At 47.1% G+C, this 18100-nt stretch overlaps 1 protein-coding gene across 1 annotated transcript in view; it reads right to left on the bottom strand.

The window, feature by feature from the left end:
• The window catches only part of LOC146577727 (protein NLRC3-like), a 620451-nt gene that overhangs the window by 394294 nt on the left and 208057 nt on the right, over window positions 1-18100 (bottom strand). The window contains exons 5-7 of the mRNA XM_085268219.1: window positions 6077-6155; window positions 5451-5679; window positions 4111-5309 (exon numbers count right to left, since the gene is read on the bottom strand). Of these exons, the coding sequence (XP_085124345.1) occupies window positions 4111-5309; window positions 5451-5679; window positions 6077-6155 (1507 nt within the window). The remainder of the gene's footprint in view (window positions 1-4110; window positions 5310-5450; window positions 5680-6076; window positions 6156-18100) is intronic.

The following is an 18100-nucleotide window of genomic DNA, read 5'->3' on the forward strand; positions in this document are numbered from 1 at the left end:
CTGAAAAGAGCAACGGAAACAGAGAAGAAACAGACTGTGTTTGCTGGGGATCACAAGACAACAAAGGACACTAAGAGAAGGGCACAGGGGCCAGTGGGAAGGTGAAGCCCAGACGAGTTCGACTGTGAGAATAGAGGGTACAATTGGGTTGAAATTGAAGCCGGAACTCAGGATGGTTTAGGGATGTCCACGTCACAAACAAAGAGGTAAACAAAAAGAAGGTAAAATAAAGAGAGAAAATAACTGACAATTACATTAATGAATAGAAGACACACATACAGATATTACATAGATTTATTTTTAGGATAAAGGGGAGAGCTTATACGTAGAAATGACTTTTTATACATATTGCATTTTGTGCCTTTAAGGGAGTTGTGGCTCAATTCGTCTCTTGTGGGTCACGAGCCTTTGGCTAGCGCTATGATTAGCCAATCTACTGTGAGGATGATATGAGTTATTGAAGGATTGCACACGCTTACAGACACAGAGTCCATAAACACACATGACAGTATTGATTCCAGGCAAAAGGCCTCAAATTAATTTAGCGTTTAACTGAACTTGAGCTGGCCCTGTAACAAGTGACAGAAAAGAGGAACTGAATAGGAGTTTCTTGCTTTAGAGAAGGACCAAAGGAAGGAAAGCATATATTTTGGTTAAGTCTGATAAACTAGAATGAGAAGGTATTGTTACATCAAAGGAGCAAGATGAAATAAAAAGGCTGTACCAAAAACAGGTTATAACATAGGAAATGTGAGTTTTAAAATGAAGTTAGTGTTAACCAGAGATGGGCAGTAACGCGTCACTTGTAACGCGTTACTGTAATCTGATTACTTTTTTCAAGTAACAAGTAAAGTAAGGGATTACTATTGCAAAATCGGTAATTAGATTACCGTTACTTTCCCGTAGGAACGCTGCGTTACTGCGTTACTAAAACCGTGATTTTTTTGCGAGAATGTCTCACGACAGTGACCTAAGCGAGTGCGCCGTTAGTGACAACAGCTTTGTGCAGATCAACAATGGATCATAAATCGATTGTGGGAGAGAGTATGAGCGTGCAGCGTTTAAAGCGTGGAAGTACTGACCTTATTTTGAGTTTGATTCCATAAAAAGTGACAGAAACATTAGTGTCCGTTGTGCGTGGGAAGAAAACCTTTTACAGCGGAAAAAAACCCCTAAACTTCCAAGCAAGCACCGAGTGCGCAACGACGTAATGGGAAATTCACAGAGAAACTCGCGGATTCTTCAACTGACCGCGGCACACCTGCACCAGGGTAAACCTCCGCCTACCCCCAGTCCTGCTTTACAGGTCAAAATAGAGCAACAGGACCGCTGAGTCTTTGAGTTTATTTATTTTCTGCTGTGTTTTACTTGCATCTATTTGAAAGACTGAGTGTAAACACAAAAAATATTTCATTTTATGTGCTGGAATGTGCAGAAAATAGGTTTCAATGTTAAACTAATTTATTCAAGTCAGAGAATGTTGCATATAATTAAATTTTTGCTTGATGCATAAAATTAAAAGATTAAAACTGATAAAACAAGTTTAAAAAAAGAGACTTTTCCATTTGATTACATTTTGTATGATGGATTATGCAGAAAAAGTAGAATTGGGCTGAAAGATCTATCGCTTTATCACCTCTTCAGGTTGTAAATCGTGTTTTTAAAAAGTAACTAAGTAACTAAGTAATTAATTACTTTTGAAAATAAGTAATCAGTAAAGTAACGGGATTACTTTTTTGGGGAAGTAATCAGTAATTAGTTACTGATTACTTTTTTCAAGTAACTTGACCAACACTGGTGTTAACACACAGGAGTTGTTTCAAGGCAGCGTTTAGCTGTGATAAAATGTATGCAGGAGTAATTGCTTATATGTTTAAACTTAATTGATTAAAGTGGTTGGTTTTTTTTTGGATCTTTTAGTAGAATAGGCGCTTATAATGATTTTCTTGTGAAAGGAGATTCTAGGTCAGAGTGGAGGCCTTGCAGCAGCGAGAGTTCTGTGTACAGGATGTTGATGATTAGATAAGGCAAGCGACAGGAAACGCATGCAGGGACGTGAAAGCAGCGTTTTAAGAGTTTTAAAATGATGAGTAATGTTGAAGAATATATATAAATACAAGTCAATAAGTCAAGAAGATAATTAGGATCAGGCTTTTGATTAAAGAGTCCCAAAGATGATAAGTTAGGGAGGTGCAGGAAAAGGTGTTTTGTTTGCTTTACAGAAGATCTCGGCGACCACAGGGGGGTGAGGATCCTGGAGGCCCGAGGCATGATGGACCACAAGAGAGGGACGCAGAAAAAACCTAATCTTACGCATGGAGTGTTCTCGAGGGGGAGCTGGTGTTTATTACTGGACCACTTAGATGACATGAGGTTGTCTGATTTGCTGAGCCAGAGGACGGCTAGAGAGGGTCAGAGCGGGAGTGGTGACCCCGATGTCCATGATGCCATGGATGGACATGGAAGCAGCTGAGTGGGCCGAGGAGTGACCCAACACAATGTATTGTGACCTCTGGTGTTCCAGAGGTCGAGAGAGGGAGTATTGAGATTGGAGAGATATTTTGCTGCTATTGTTAATAATCATCATCATTACCATTGCATTAATAATATAATCTACAAAATTGATATTGCATTCAGATGTTTAAACAGTGTGTGTCTTTCAGAAAGACTAAGTTGCAGGCTGACAGGAAGTTGCAGGTTTGAAGAGTGTGTCTTTTGCAAAACTGAAACCGAAAGCAGAGTCTAAGTGCAGGTTATTCTGAGGAGCCTTTAAGGACGAGACACACACTTAGTTAAAGAGAATCATTTATAGGTGGAAGTTTAATCATGTTTTGCTCGGGGTTGCAAAAGAGCAGTTTGTCGCAGAACTGCTGCTGATGTGTCACGATGATAAGCGAGCATCCGGCAGTGACAGGAAGTGCCTGCCATGAAGATAGGAGATAATGTTCTTTTAAACTGTGTTAAAAGTCATTGTGGTTTTGATTTGACGTATGCATATATTCTGTTTGTGAAGTATGAGAGGGCGTCATTAAATTCAAGCCCTGATGGTATAAAATATCTGTTTATGCTTTGATTAAGTCGGAGATCAGCCCGGTCTGCGAACGGAGCTGGTCTTCCCACGCGTGTATTTCATTAAAATCGTTTGACCAAGTTCTGGACCATGGTTGTTTGTACTCTCCTTCCCCAATATTTGAACCTTAACATTAGTTTACTCAAAATAAATTTAAGACATCAATATTAAAGGTTAAGTTATGATAATGAATACATGCAACTATAACTGATGACATAAGAATTTGGATTTTTAAGCTAAAGCGAAGGTGCTGACTCACTTGGCATGTTACTCTCAAATCCTCCCTAATAACAATAACATAATTACACTTTAGCCACAAGAGGGCAGCAACATTAATACAAGTCACGTGTATATAAAGGTACAGTGATTATATTACAGTGATTTTGACAAAAACAAAACAGAAGTTCATGGCAGTGTGTTTTCCATAACATACCAACCAAATTAAATAATAAAAACTTTATAACTTACAGAGCTTTTTTAGAGGCTTTGACCACTGGCAGCAGCCTCAGAAGAGCCTCCTCTGAAGCAAAGTATTTCTTCAGGTCAAACACATCCAGATCTTTTTCTGATGACAGTAAGATGAAGACCAGAGCTGACCACTGAGCAGGAGACAATTTATCTGTGGAGAGACGTCCTGAACTCAGGGACTGTTGGATCTCCTCCAGTAGAGAACGATCATTCAGTTCATTCAGACAGTGAAACAGATTGATGCTTTTCTCTGCAGACAGATTCTCACTGAGCTTCTCCTTGATGTACTGAACTGCTTCTTGATTGCTCTTTGAGCTACTTCCTGTTTGTGTCATGAGGCCTTGCAAACGAGTTTGATTAGTCTTCAGACCCAAGAGAAAACGAAGGAACAAGTCCAGGTGTCCATTGGGGCTCTGTAAGGCCTTGTCCACAGCACACTGGTAGAAGTATTTCTCTGTCTGAGAGCTTGTTTGTTGTTTTTCCAGCTGATTGAGTCCAGAGTTGATGAAGGTCAGGTGGACATGAAGAGCAGCCAGAAACTCCTGAACACTGAGATGAACAAAGCAGAACACCTTGTTCTGGTACAGTTGTTTCTCCTCTTTAAAGATCTGTGTGAACACTCCTGAGTACACTGAGGCTGCTCTGATATCGATGCCACACTCTGTCAGGTCTGGTTCATAGAAGATCAGGTTTCCTTTCTGCAGCTGATCAAAAGCCAGTTTTCCCAGTGACTCAATCATCTTCCTGCTCTCTGGACTCCAGTGTGGATCTGTCTCAGCTCCTCCATCATATTTGATCCTCTTCACTTTGGCCTGAACCACCAGGAAGTGGATGTACATCTCAGTCAGGGTGTTGGGCAGCTCTGCTCCCTCTCTGGTTTCCAGCACATCCTCCAGAACTGTAGCAGTGATCCAGCAGAAGACTGGGATGTGACACATGATGTGGAGGCTTCGAGCTTTCTTGATGTGGGAGATGATCCTGCTGGCCTGCTCCTCATCTCTGAATCTCTTCCTGAAGTACTCCTCCTTCTGTGGGTCAGTGAACCCTCTGACCTCTGTCACCATGTCGACACACCAAGGAGGGATCTGATTGGCTGCTGCAGGTCGTGTTGTTATCCAAAGGCGAGCAGAAGGGAGCAGGTTCCCTCTGATGAGGTTTGTCAGCAGCTCATCCAATGAGGTGGACTTTCTTGTTTCAGTCAGGATTTTAGTTTTGTTGAAGTCCAAATTAAGTCGACACTCATCCAGACCATCAAGTATGAACACAACCTGGAAGTCTTCAAGCCTGCAGATTCCTGATTCGTTAGTTTGATTAAAGAAGTGATGAACAAGTTCCACCAAGCTGAACTTTTCCTCTTTCAGCACATTCAGCTCTCTGAAAGTGAATGGAAATATGAACTGGATGTCCTGGTTGGCTTTGTCTTCAGCCCAGTCCAGGCTGTATTTCTGTGTTAAGACTGTTTTCCCAATGCCAGCCACTCCCTTTGTCAGCACTGTTCTGATTGGTTCGTCTCTTCCTGGTGAGGCTTTAAAGATGTCTTCTTGTCTGATTGTTGTTTCTGGTCTGTCTGGTTTCCTGGATGCTGTTTCAATCTGTCTGACCTCATGTTCCTCATTGACCTCTGCAGTCCCTCCCTCTGTGATGTAGAGCTCTGTGTAGATCTGATTCAGGAGGGTTGGGCTTCCTGCTTTAGCGATGCCCTCAAACACACACTGGAACTTCTTCTTCAGTTGGGCTTTAAGTTCTCGTTTACAGAGTGGAGCAAATATTTCTGAAGGTAAGAAATTCAGAAAAAAATATTATATAATAAATATCATAGCCTTTCAGTACCCTGAAAGGATGAATGTCTATTGGTCCATTTCTTGAGCTATTAGGAAAGATCAATATTCAGTCTTTAGAGAAATTCTCTTACTGCTCTGCAGATGGTCAGCCATCTCATGCTGCTTAAGTCTCCTCAAGAAGTGGAGTGTGATCTTCAGAAATGCTTCTCTGCAGCTCTTTCTTTCATCTTCATCCTCTCCTTCAAACATCTCCTCATCCTCCATCTGGCTCTTTAAAGTTTCTGGGTGATCTGGACTCAGAAGCTTCTGGATCTTCTTCAGCTCGTTCTTCACAAACATGGTGATGTTGTCCTCCAGCCGCTGGAAAAGAAGACTATATGAATTACCCAGTGGTAAATGGACTGGTTCTTATATAGCTCTCTTTGATACTCTGTGCACACAAAGCATTTTATACAACATGCCTCACTCAACCAAGCACATTGTTCTATGCTTAAATACTTTCTTTCACACTCTGATGGATGCATCAGAGGGCAGCTTGGGTTTAGTACGTTACCCAGTACATTTGCCAGCCAGGGTTTGATTCACAAACCTAACTAGTAGCTGACCTGCTCCCCTCCTGAGCTACAGTCACCCCAATCTGACTGAAATCATGGAGCCCAAACTCTGACTTATGTTGGACACACTGACAATCCTCTGGTCCACAAAGTGCAGCATAGAGGTGACTGAAAAGAACAAATGTAAACGTAGTACTACAAACCATAACCACAGAGTCCAGGTGTGTTTGATGCTGCTGTGCAGACTGACCAGTGGAAACCTCTGCTCTCTGCTGGTCCACTCTGTGGAGGAGTAATGTATAATTAGCTCATGTTATGTCTGTCCACACACAGACACAAGCTAAAGGTCCATGAAGTGATGTTTGGATGGGTTCAGTCAATCAGATGACTGTCATGGTGAAGCTTTGCTAGTCCTGCTGATCCCACTGAGAATTAACAACTCAGTTTCCAGATGTCTGTAGTTTTCTGCTCAGTTTCTTTAGTCCCAACAGCTCTTACCATCTCCTGCATAAAGCTTTCCCTCCATGCTCAGATGCCCTGGAACAAGGTGCTCTCTTTATATCAGTGACTGGTTTAAAGGGACAACTTGCAGTGCTCGCCAACCTTTGTGTCAGCAAAAGTAGTTCTAATGTTTCTTACATTTATTACATTTTTACATTTTTACACACACAAATCAATGAACGCAAAAACATAAACTTTCCAGATATTTTGTTTCACAATGTTACAAAACTCAGTTCACAACTACACAGTCTGATTTACAAGTACAAAATATTTATGACCACAGTTTGAGCCGATGTATGTCCCGAGTCTGTGGACTCAGTGGTTTTGTTTTGATTGTTATTGTCTTTTGTTACAATTTCATTCTGATTAAGATTTTCTAGTTCTGAGGTTTTGGTTTCTGTGTTCCCTCTGTACTGTGTTAGTATTGTGTCTCTGTGTTCACTTCCTGTTTTATTTTGACAGTGCCATGTCCTACGTTAGTGTGTCTACTTTTGCTTCCCCTTGTCTGGTTATGTCCAATGAATCCTGCTGTGTCTCCCTTTTCTCATTCCCTGATTTCTCTTTTGTGTATATGAGCCCTTTGTTTTCTCCTGCTTGTTGCTGGTTCGTCTGTGTTGTCTCCCCGTGTCTCCGTTTAAGGTTTCAGGTTAGTTTTGTAGTTTTTTCAGTAGAGGTTATCTTAGCTTCTGCACAGGCCATCTCCACTGCACTTCACCATTTCAATAAAGCTCACTCACTTCACAGCAGTGTCTGCATCTTGGGTCCTTTATTAAATTCAACATGGCTCGCCCCGCTAGCCGTGACATAAGATGTGAAAACAATATCCAAAAAACACGAGAGACAAACAGGAAATAGTTTTAAGGTGCAGGGCCAACAAACTGAGTCTAGCCATGAACTCAGAGTTGATTGAATTAGCATTTTGAATTGGCTGATCTGAGCAATCAAGTCTATGTTCACTTTGAGTTAAGATTATACGTGATTGATGGAAAAGAAAAAAGCCGTCATCAGCAACTGATTCTGATTTAGCAGGTTTTCAAATCTAAACGGTACCCATCCCTAGCTGGCTGTAGTTAAACCTTTACTTAAAAAGCATCCCTAGACCCAGCTGTCTTAGCTAATTATAGGCCGATCTCCAACCTGACAATCCTTGAAAGAGTAGTTGGGGGGCGACAATCAGAGGGGCAGTGTGATGATCTTAGGTTACGAACTACCGCAGTCAAGTCATTAAGGGAGACGGGATCAAACTGCTCTAAGACAGCTGAGCACACAGGAGAAAGACTCGGATCTGAGGCAGCAGTCGGCGAGACAAGAGCCCTAATAGACAGAACCTTGTTGTTAAAAAATGCTAAAAAGAGTGACGCTGAAAAACTAGTTCATGCATTTATTACTTCCAGACTGGACGACTGTAATTCATTATTATCAGGAAGTCCTAAAAACTCCCTGAAAAGCCTTCAGCTAATCCAAAATGCTGCAGCAAGAGTCCTGACAGGGACTAGAAAGAGAGAGCAGATTTCTCCTGTTTTGGCTTCCCTCCATTGGCTGCTCCTCACATACAAGGTCTTAAATAATCAGGCCCCATCTTATATTAATGCTGCACCACAACACCTGATCTCTGGTTTCCTGACCTCTTCAATCCCACTTTAATACTTGACTAAACTCATTTTCCTCTTTAGGTGTTGAGGCAAAGCCGCCCATCTACAATGCAGGCAACAGCAAACAGAGCTATTTTTGATTCCCTTTGAGTTTTTTCTACTTTTGTGCTACAAAATGTTCAAGCTGATTAAATTCATTAGAATAAAAGTTCAGATAATTTTCTCATATTAATGTTGGAGGTAGAAATTCAGGGAACTTTGCACAAAAACTGGCAGAAATTTCCTTCAAAGATGGCGTTTTTACTTTAATACTGTGAGTACATTTCAGAGCCTGGACTCTTTTACCTTTACTTGAGTAAAGAAGTTGAATCATTATTTCAGCTTTAAGAGGGTATTTTAACACAAACATCAGTCCTTCTACTTAAGTATGTTTGACACTTTGTTTAATCATCATTTTTAATGATCAAATATAATTATGTTTGTTATTTGTGGATTTTAAATGTCCTTGACAGAGACAGATGATGATCATTATCCTGCACTGTGGTCTCAGGTTTGGTCGAGCTAGCACAAAGAATGGCTATGTTGAACTTCCTCCTGGGATCTACACTAAGAAGTGAGTCCAACATTAGCAGGGTCTCTTTCCTTTATCTGATTCACTTTAGCATTCACAGTCACGTGAAGCTTGTTATTAACTCGATAAGTCAACCCAGGGTTTCAGCTGAACGCTCACATGAAACACATGGTGTTGGCAGCATCTGATCAATCATATTCATGGAGACGTGTATCAGCAACAGAGCAGCTGAGTTTGCAGAAGGACGTCAAACTAAACCACAGGAACAATATGAGGAGATTACACACTGTGGAATATACTAGGCACAGGTACACGCACACACAGGTCTTTATCGCCAAGTTCCACATTTATTTACACTTTCACACACTGATGCTATCGCACCGAATGACAGCTGTCCATCCCAGCTGATGTGTGTCTCTTTTTCTCCTCTCCCGCTCCACTCCGTCTCACTATAACACAGGGGAGGGAAACCATCATCAGTCCATAAACAACATCAGCTGTTCTTACCGGCCTCGCAGCGCCGCCCTGATGAGCCTTCCGCTCCACTCCTCCCCTGCAGCTGCGCCCGGGGCCACGCCCCCGCCACACACCCCCACCGCCCGTTCGAGGCCGGGGAGCCGTCCGGCCGAGCCAACTCCCCCCCCCCGCGAGCGAGAGAGGAAATCGGCCACTGCCATCTGCGCCCCCGGCCTATGGATCACCTTGAACTTAAAGGGCTGCAACGCCAGATACCACCGGGTGATCCGGGCGTTGGCATCCTTCATGCGGTGGAGCCACTGCAGCGGGGCGTGGTCCGAACAGAGGGTGAATGAGCGTCCCAGGAGGTAATAGCGCAGGGAGCCGACCGCCCACCGGATGGCCAGGCACTCCTTCTCCACGGTGCTGTACCGGCGCTCGCGCTCTGCTAGCTTCCGGCTGATGTATAGGACAGGGCGGTCGGCCCCCTTACCTGCTGGGACAAAACGGCTCCCAGCCCTCTGTCCGAGGCGTCAGTCTGCAGAACAAAAGGGAGGGAAAAGTTAGGAGTGTGAAGCAGCGGCTCCCCACAGAGAGCCTTTTTCACCTGCACAAACGCCGCCTGGCACGGCCCCGTCCACTGGACCAGATCCGGGGCACCCTTTCGAGTGAGATCGGTCAGGGGGCTGGTTAGCTGCGCAAACCCCGGCACAAAGCGACGATAGTAACCCGCCAACCCCAAGAACCGTCTCACCTCCTTTTTCGTCCTGGGGCGCGGGCAGGATGCGATAGCCGCCGTCTTCTCCACCTGTGGACGCACCTGCCCGCCCCCCAGGTGGTACCCCAGATACTGCACCTCCCTCCGTCCAACCGCGCACTTCTTCGGATTGGCCGTGAGCCCCGCCCCCCTCAGGGACTCCAGGACCGCGGCCACCCGCAGCACATGCTCCGCCCAGGTGTCGCTGTGGATGATCACGTCATCCAGGTCGGCGGCAGCATACGCTGCGTGCGGACGCAGTACCCGGTCCATGAGACGCTGGAAAGTGGCCGGGGCCCCGAACAGGCCAAACGGAAGTGTCACGAACTGGTACAAACCGTACGGAGTGGAGAAGGCCGTTTTCTCCCTGGCCTCGGCAGACAAGGGAATCTGCCAATAGCCCTTGGTTAAGTCCAGTGTCGTGAAAAAGCGGGCCGTGCCTAACCGGTCCAGGAGCTCGTCGACCCGAGGCATGGGGTAGGCATCAAAGCGTGACACTTCGTTCACCCTGCGATAGTCGACACAGAACCGTATAGACCCATCCTTCTTCGCCACCAGAACGATGGGGCTACACCAGGCGCTGTGCGACTCTTCTATTACTCCCATCCTCAGCATTTCCGCCAATTCCCTCTGCACGATTTTTCGCTTGTGCTCCGGGAGCCTGTAGGGCCGTGAACGCACCGTCACGCCAGGCTGCGTTACAAAATGATGCTCAATGAGAGACGTCCGGCCGGGCAGGGGGGAGAACACGTCCGCAAAACGCTGTTGCAACGCGACAACATCCGCTCTCTGGGCCTGTGTGAGATGGTCATCACAAGGGAGGGAGGCGGGAATGATAGAATTTGGCACCTCAGGCCCCAACTCATCTCTCTCCTTCACCAAGCTCACCAGAGAAGCGGTTTCAACCTCTCGCCACAGTTTGAGGAGATTGAGGTGATAAATCTGCGCGGCTCCTCCCCTGTCCGACCGAGCGACCTCATAGTCCACGTCCCCGACTCGCCGTGTGACCACAAAGGGTCCTTGCCACTTGGCGAGCAACTTCGAGCTGGAAGTAGGGAGTAACACAAGCACTTTATCTCCCGGTGAAAATTGCCTGAGCCTAGCCCCTCTGTCATACAGGCGTTGCTGACGCTGCTGAGCCTGGAGCAAATTCTCCCGTGACAACCTCCCCAAAGTGTGGAGTTTTGCTCTCAGGTCCAACACGTACTGAATCTCATTTTTGGCGGGGCTCGGACCGTCCTCCCAGCTTTCTTTAATCAGGTCGAGCACCCCACGTGGCCTCCTGCCGAACAGCAGTTCAAAGGGAGAAAATCCCGTGGAGGCCTGGGGCACCTCCCGCACTGCGAATAACAGAGGGTCTAGCCAGTGATCCCAATTGCGTTCATCCTCGTTAATGAACTTCCGAATCATGGACTTTAAAGTCTTATTCAGCCGCTCCACCAGCCCGTCAGTCTGAGGGTGGTAGACGCTGGTCCGAATAGATTTAATGCCCAGTAATTCGTACAGTTCCCGCAGTGTACGAGACATAAACGACGTGCCCTGGTCAGTCAGTATCTCTTTCGGGATTCCGACTCGGGAGATGACCTGAAACAGTGCCTGCGCCACACTCTTTGCAGAGATGGTGCGCAGCGGAACTGCTTCCGGGTACCGCGTTGCGTAATCCACCAAGACTAACACAAAGCGGTAGCCGCGTGCACTCCGGTGAAACGGCCCGATGAGGTCCATGCCGATGCGCTCAAACGGGACCTCAATGAGGGGGAGAGGGCGCAGCGGCGCCTTCGGTATGGCCGGCTGGTTAACAAGTTGGCAGTCCGGGCAGGACGCGCACCAGCGGCGCACATTCGCTCGGATGCCCGGCCAATAAAATCGGGCCGTTATTCGCTCCAGAGTTTTCTCATAGCCCATATGCCTTGCCATGGGGTTATAGTGGGCCGCCTGGAAAAGCGTTTCCCGGCGGCCCTGCGGCACCAACAACTGGGTGTGTGTTTCCTCTGTCTGAGTGTCACGACTCACTCGATATAATCGGTCGTTTAATAAGACGAAACGCGGGTAGGTCTGCGCGGCCTCAGGGCGCACCACGTGACCATCAATAGCCATCACTTGGTCAAAGGCTGAGCGTAGGGTGCCGTCACGAGACTGCTCCAGTGGGAAATCACCCATGGGGGACACTTCCGGGGCCGGCGGGACGTCCCGTGAGGGACCCACCGGCTCCTCCCCCCCGGAGTCAGTGTCGGACGACCCCGCGTCACCGCTGAACGCCGCGCACACGCTACACCCCGCTTCCGGTCGTGATCGCACCCCCGCGTACTGTCCCAGTAGCTGATGAAACCCCGGCCAATTGGTACCCAGAATCAGGGGGTGCGACAGGCGCGGGCTAACCGCCGCCGTTACTCTATGCGTTTTGCCCTTATACTTTAATAACAGCGGCACTATGGGATACCTGTGAACGTCACCATGCACACACCTCACCTCCACCCATTCTGCCTCCAGCAATGCCCCGGGGCGAACCAAGCTTTGGTGTACGAGGGTCTGCGTGCAGCCCGTGTCCACCAACGCCTGGCGTATACCCCCTCGAGTCCTTACCGGAATACTGTATGTCCCTCCTGGACCGGGGGAGGGTGCTGGGGCGCCAGCAACACGAAACACCTGCCCCACTTCCATAAGCGGACAATCCCTCCTCAGGTGCCCCGGCTGCCCGCACTTCCAACACTCCGGCCCCGGCGTCTGTGCTGCTCTCCGTGGCTCGGGGGCGGCTCCACTTGGCTCGGCTGCCCTGGACGGCACCAACGCCGCGAAAGGGTTAGTGGGGCTCAGCGCCGGCAGCCGCTCTGCCTGCCCTGGTGCCGGCACACGGCGCCTCGGGGCCGGCACCGGGGCCTGTTTGTTCGGCCTCCGTCCGGCGTCCCCGGGTTCCCCTGCTCCAGCGGCAAGGTGGTCCTCCGCCAGCGTCACCGCTACCTCCAAGCTTGCGGGCCGGTGGCACCGGACCCATCTCGCCGTCTCCGCTGGCAATCCCTCCGTGAACTGCTCCAGCACCACCTTGTCCACCAGCTTCGTCTCCCCCTCCGATGTTCCCGGTTGCAGCCAGCGTACCGCCGCGTCGCGCAGCTGCCGGGCCCAGGCGAATGGTCGGTCCGTTGTAGCCAGCCGACAGGCCCGGAACCGCCGGCGGTGGTCTTCGGCGGTGAGCCCTAGCCTGTCCACCACCGCCCGGCTCACGTCCGCGAAGCTGCTCCTCGACGCCGGAGGCAGACTCAGGGCCGCTGTTTGTGCCTCCCCGGACAGCAGGGGGAGCAGCCGCGGAGCCCACTCCTCCCGCGGCCATTGGCAAGCCTCCGCCGTGGCACGGAAGGTCTCCAAAAAAACCTGTGGGTCGTCCCCGTCCCCCATCCGGGGCACCGCCACCGACAGTGGCGAGGGCTTCGGCGTGGCAGCGGCCCCGACCAGCCGCTCCAGAACTTGCGTCTGCCGGTCCGTCTGCTCCCGCAGCGCGGCCAGGTGGGCACGCTGGTCGGCCGCCTGATCCCGGCTCATCGTCGCCATCTCCGCCAGCATCTGCGCCAAGAATTGCAGAGGCTGGGCGGGTGGCGCGGCCTGTGGGTCGGACATTTCCCCACCGGCACTTTCCCGGGTTTCGGCACCACTTGTGGAATATACTAGGCACAGGTACACGCACACACAGGTCTTTATCGCCAAGTTCCACATTTATTTACACTTTCACACACTGATGCTATCGCACCGAATGACAGCTGTCCATCCCAGCTGATGTGTGTCTCTTTTTCTCCTCTCCCGCTCCTCTCCGTCTCACTATAACACAGGGGAGGGAAACCATCATCAGTCCATAAACAACATCAGCTGTTCTTACCGGCCTCGCAGCGCCGCCCTGATGAGCCTTCCGCTCCACTCCTCCCCTGCAGCTGCGCCCGGGGCCACGCCCCCGCCACACACACATAATAAAATACTAGCAGTAACACAGCTGCTGCAGACAAATCAGTCGTGTGATCGTGTGTGAGAGGAGAAGGACTGTAAAGGAGTTTGGTGTTAAAAGCTCTGTATGAATGTGGGAGACTTTGAAGGGCTTTAAAAAGGCCAATATAAAATAAAAGGCAGCAAAATTGCTGAGTGTGAAAGTCACCAGACTTATCAGAGCTCTGTGATTAAGACCTGTAAGAACACCTGTTTGTACTTGTTGGCATTATATCAAACACACACGTATATTAAGCCTTTGTTTGAACTCTGGTTGAATTTGTTACTTTCAGACTGTGAAACATCACAGAGGCTGCAGCTGCAGATCTTTTATTCACCTGGAAATTTACTTTAAATGTTAGATGGAAAATGTATTGCTCAGTTTAACCAAAGTAAGAACAAGAATCCATAAACCTTCATAAAGACAAACATCTCCCAGAACATTGAGCTGCTGAAGTGTCACTGAAGGGAAAAACTATTTGTCCTCCTCCATCCAGCAACACCTGAAACACCTGAGTGGAAGCTCCTCCCTACACTGTGTTTGAAGCAAAGCACAAAGGAGACACCTGCTGGAGCAGCTGGAGTCCTACAGACACTCAGCCTCTTCACTACACAAACACCTCCTACAACATCCACTCTTTCCACTCTGACTGCTGTGTTTGTGGAAACACTCCAACACACACCGCTTCACATACCAACATAGAAATGTGTGTGAAAAAGAGCTGAGCTGATATCAAACATGAGGATTTATTCAGAAATACAGAGTCAGGAACAACATCTAGACACACATTACCTCTCAGCAGCAGAAGAACAGCCTTTAAAGTCTATAAAAGCATCCTTCGACCTGTTGCTCTTTAAGGAAACACAGCTGGGTTCAGGTCCAGGAGATTCTGGCCTCTTATTGATCCTAAAAGAAAAACAATAAATGTCACAGCTTCATGAGACAGGAAGGAAAACTGGAAATATTAAATTAAAGACATGATGAACAATGTGAAACTCATAAAAATAATGTACTTACTCTTTGTCACATAACAGTCTTTTGTTAAAGTTTACACCAGCATCCTTCGAGTAGTTGCTCTTTAAGGAAACACAGCTGGGTTCAGGTCCAGGCTCTGGATTAGTTTCAGGGTTATGTCCAGCTGAGCCTGGTACGCCCCACAGCTCTGGGCTTTAAAACAACACACACAGAGGTATGAGTGTGAATAATGATGGAGCAGTGATGTGAGTGCTGAGCTGTGACATGGAGAAGAGTCATGGACAGTTAGAGATGGTCATCTCACCTCTGAGCTTTGGTCTGGCTCTCATGTTCCCCACACAGAGTGCTTTTAGAGGGAGGGACTCCCTCCTCTCTGTCCTCACACTGATCCATGCTGCTCAATTCACATCAGCTCACACACACTTTCTACCTTCACCTGCAGAGGAAACACAAATCATTCATGTGCACATCAACTGAGAGCTGCAGAGGTCATGTCTGATGTGTTGGACTAACATCCATCTGAGACGCAGCTTTCATCAGTTCACTACAAAAAGTGTCACAGAGCCCAGTTCAGCCTCCAAATCCTCCATTACTGTAGTCCTACAAAGCAGCAGGTCAAACATGGCTGCAGAGAGCAGCTTTATGTCAGTAACCATGTCCAGGACCGAGCTGACTGCTTACAGAGTTCATACTCTAACTGCTAGCTGCTCTGCTAGCTAAGCTAACTCAGTAACAGTGACTCTGACAGCAGTTACTGTGGAACAGCGGCCGAGCTCAGGACACATTCAGTGTGTTTAGTCTGAGTCCTGGACTCTGATTCAATGGATTCAATCCAGCTCAGAGTTTCATGTGTTCATCAGAATAAAATACATGTACTAATATAACAGAAGTAATGCTCTGAATGCAGGACTGTAATGGAGGATAAATAAGGTTTTTACAGCCTGAAAGAAACATTCAGTTCATATATTTGTAGACAGTGAAGCAGTTTTTAATACTGCAGCTGTTTCCTTCACCTGTGTGTGTGTGAGCCACACCTTCATGTGCTGCTGTAGAAATATGTGGTCTGACTGCTCAGACTGAGTCTAGGAGGAAAGTTCACACGCTGGAGAAAGTTTTGTTCCTAACTTTGTCAGAGTTCGGCTCCAAAGACAAAGAAGACGGAGCTCACAGTCTGTAGATGGTCCTCAGTGTGTGTGTGAAGCACACAGGAGTGTGTTTATGTCAGCAAATCAGTGTGTGTGAAGAGTCTGAGGGAGTGTGTGAATGAGACTAAACACTGAAACCAACAGTCCAAGAAAAGCGTCTGGATTTCTTTAAAGTTTAACTTAAAGAAGTCCAGACGCTTTTCTTTTTGTCTCCATAATGTCTCCATAATGCTGCAATGTTATCTGCCCCAGAAACACTGTGCAGAAGCTCTGATGGTGACACAGAAAAGTCAAAGTGGAGATACTTCTGTCCACCTTTGATTAGACTCATTATAAAAAGGAAACAAAGTTTGAACACAGTCATGTTTCCAGTTCACTGACTTACATTTATTCCATGGACACTCACTCTAACCTGAAGCACAGCTACAACCCAACATTGTTGAGGCCTCATCTCCTCCTTTCCTGACTGTAGAGGTTAAATATGCAACAACCAACAAATAAAAGAATTTGGTTCATTTCAAAGAAATTCACACGGTGACCAAGTAAAGTAACCGTAGTAAAGGAGACAACATCCCGTTGATGGTGGGATTATTTGAAAGATTTGCTTTAGTCACGTCACCAAATGCAGTTGAACCACCCGTGGATCCATGTTTGACCATTCTACCACTCTGAGCTCTGCTTTTTAATCATTTTATTATTATCATCATTCATTTATTCATTCTTTGGAGGGGGGCTATTTCCTAATGTCGCCCTAATAAGCTGATGTTCAAGGGGAAATATAACAGAAACTCTTTCAGTGTTATTCATTAATAAATTAACAGATAAACTGTGAAGAAGAAAAAAACTGAGATTTAAAGGAGAGAGTGAGAAACTTGATCATCCATCCTCATAATACATGTTTATCAGTATCTGCTGTGACCATACTGCAGTAATAACTACAAGTCTACATTTCTGTGACTGTTGATCAATCACAGCAGGAATCTGAGCTCATCTCTGCACACAGAGCAGCTTCAGCTCTGGGATAAACTGCTCGCTTCACGTCCTTCTCAGCTCACAGACACTCATCCTGATATTTTCCTTTAACATTTGATGGTATAATTCATCTGAGTTTACACTTTATCTGCATAAATACAGAAAAACAGACCCAAACACCAGAAACCATCAGTTTCACGTTCAACGGGAAGTGGCTCAAACGTCACAGTTTCATAACGTCACCCTGAACTCCACTCACGGAGTTTCTGTCGCCATTGTAGTTTTTAAAGTCCCGTGATAAAGGCGGGTCTTTCTGTGAATCCGCACGCTCATTGGCTAATAGCTCGAGATTGACACATCGTTATCCAATGAGCGTGCGGGAACTTCCGACATAAAGTTGTTTCCTTTGAAAAACCAAAGTCTGATTATTTTTGCCTCCACTGACGGAGCCTGTTGTTCCCGCCACAGAGACACAGTAATGTCAGAGCGGTGTTAACACTCACCCTGCCTCAGCACAGCTCTCACTCTCCTCCTGCTCTCTCACACTAAACGGAGGCTCAGCTAAACTCACTTCCTCTCTACTTACAGGAAACCAGCGCTCAGAGGAGCCGACCGGCCTCACATTTCACCCACAGACACGAACAGCGTGGAATTATTTTATGTCATAAGAAGAAACATATTCATGTTAACACTCACCTGCCTCAGCTCCACCTTCCTCCTCCTGCTTTCACTTTCACTGCTGCTCCCTAAACACAGAGGATGCTGGGACTTGTAGTTGTTTCCTTCCGGTGCGGTCTTCCTCTTTGTTTGTGTTTGTGTTTGTGTTCAAGTTATTTCGATCATGTAAACATCAACAGAACACGTGAAGCCACACAGAGTTTGTATGTCGAGGTGGGTAGGAGGGTTTGAGGGTTTGGGGAGGGGTCAGAGGGAAGAGGTCTCTCAGTCTTGACAATCCACATTGATGGCATTGCATCTTTCAACGTGTTTGTGGGTCGATTTGGATGCTCCAGGTGTGAGAGCAGCCACTCAGCCTCTGCTGCAGATGTGTGTCACAAGTTCATCTAGTAGTGAGACGGTGGCGCAAGATGGCGAGTTGAGCAGTCGCACGAATTAGGAGCTCGTTGAACTTGTCGCAGAATTTACTTTGTGTTCGTTATTGTTTCCACTCGAAAGTAGTAAAATGACTGCCCCAAGTATAGTTAAACCTGCTAAATTCAAACTCGACCTCAAAAAACAAGAAACAACATCGCCATGTGATGGAAAGGAAGACAGCAGAGAAGGAACGGAT

Source organism: Mchenga conophoros, linkage group LG3 (genome assembly GCF_057382185.1).
Source record: "Mchenga conophoros isolate Kocher_MC1m ecotype Shallow Benthic linkage group LG3, M_conophoros_male_GT1.1, whole genome shotgun sequence".
Taxonomy (NCBI): domain Eukaryota; kingdom Metazoa; phylum Chordata; class Actinopteri; order Cichliformes; family Cichlidae; genus Mchenga; species Mchenga conophoros.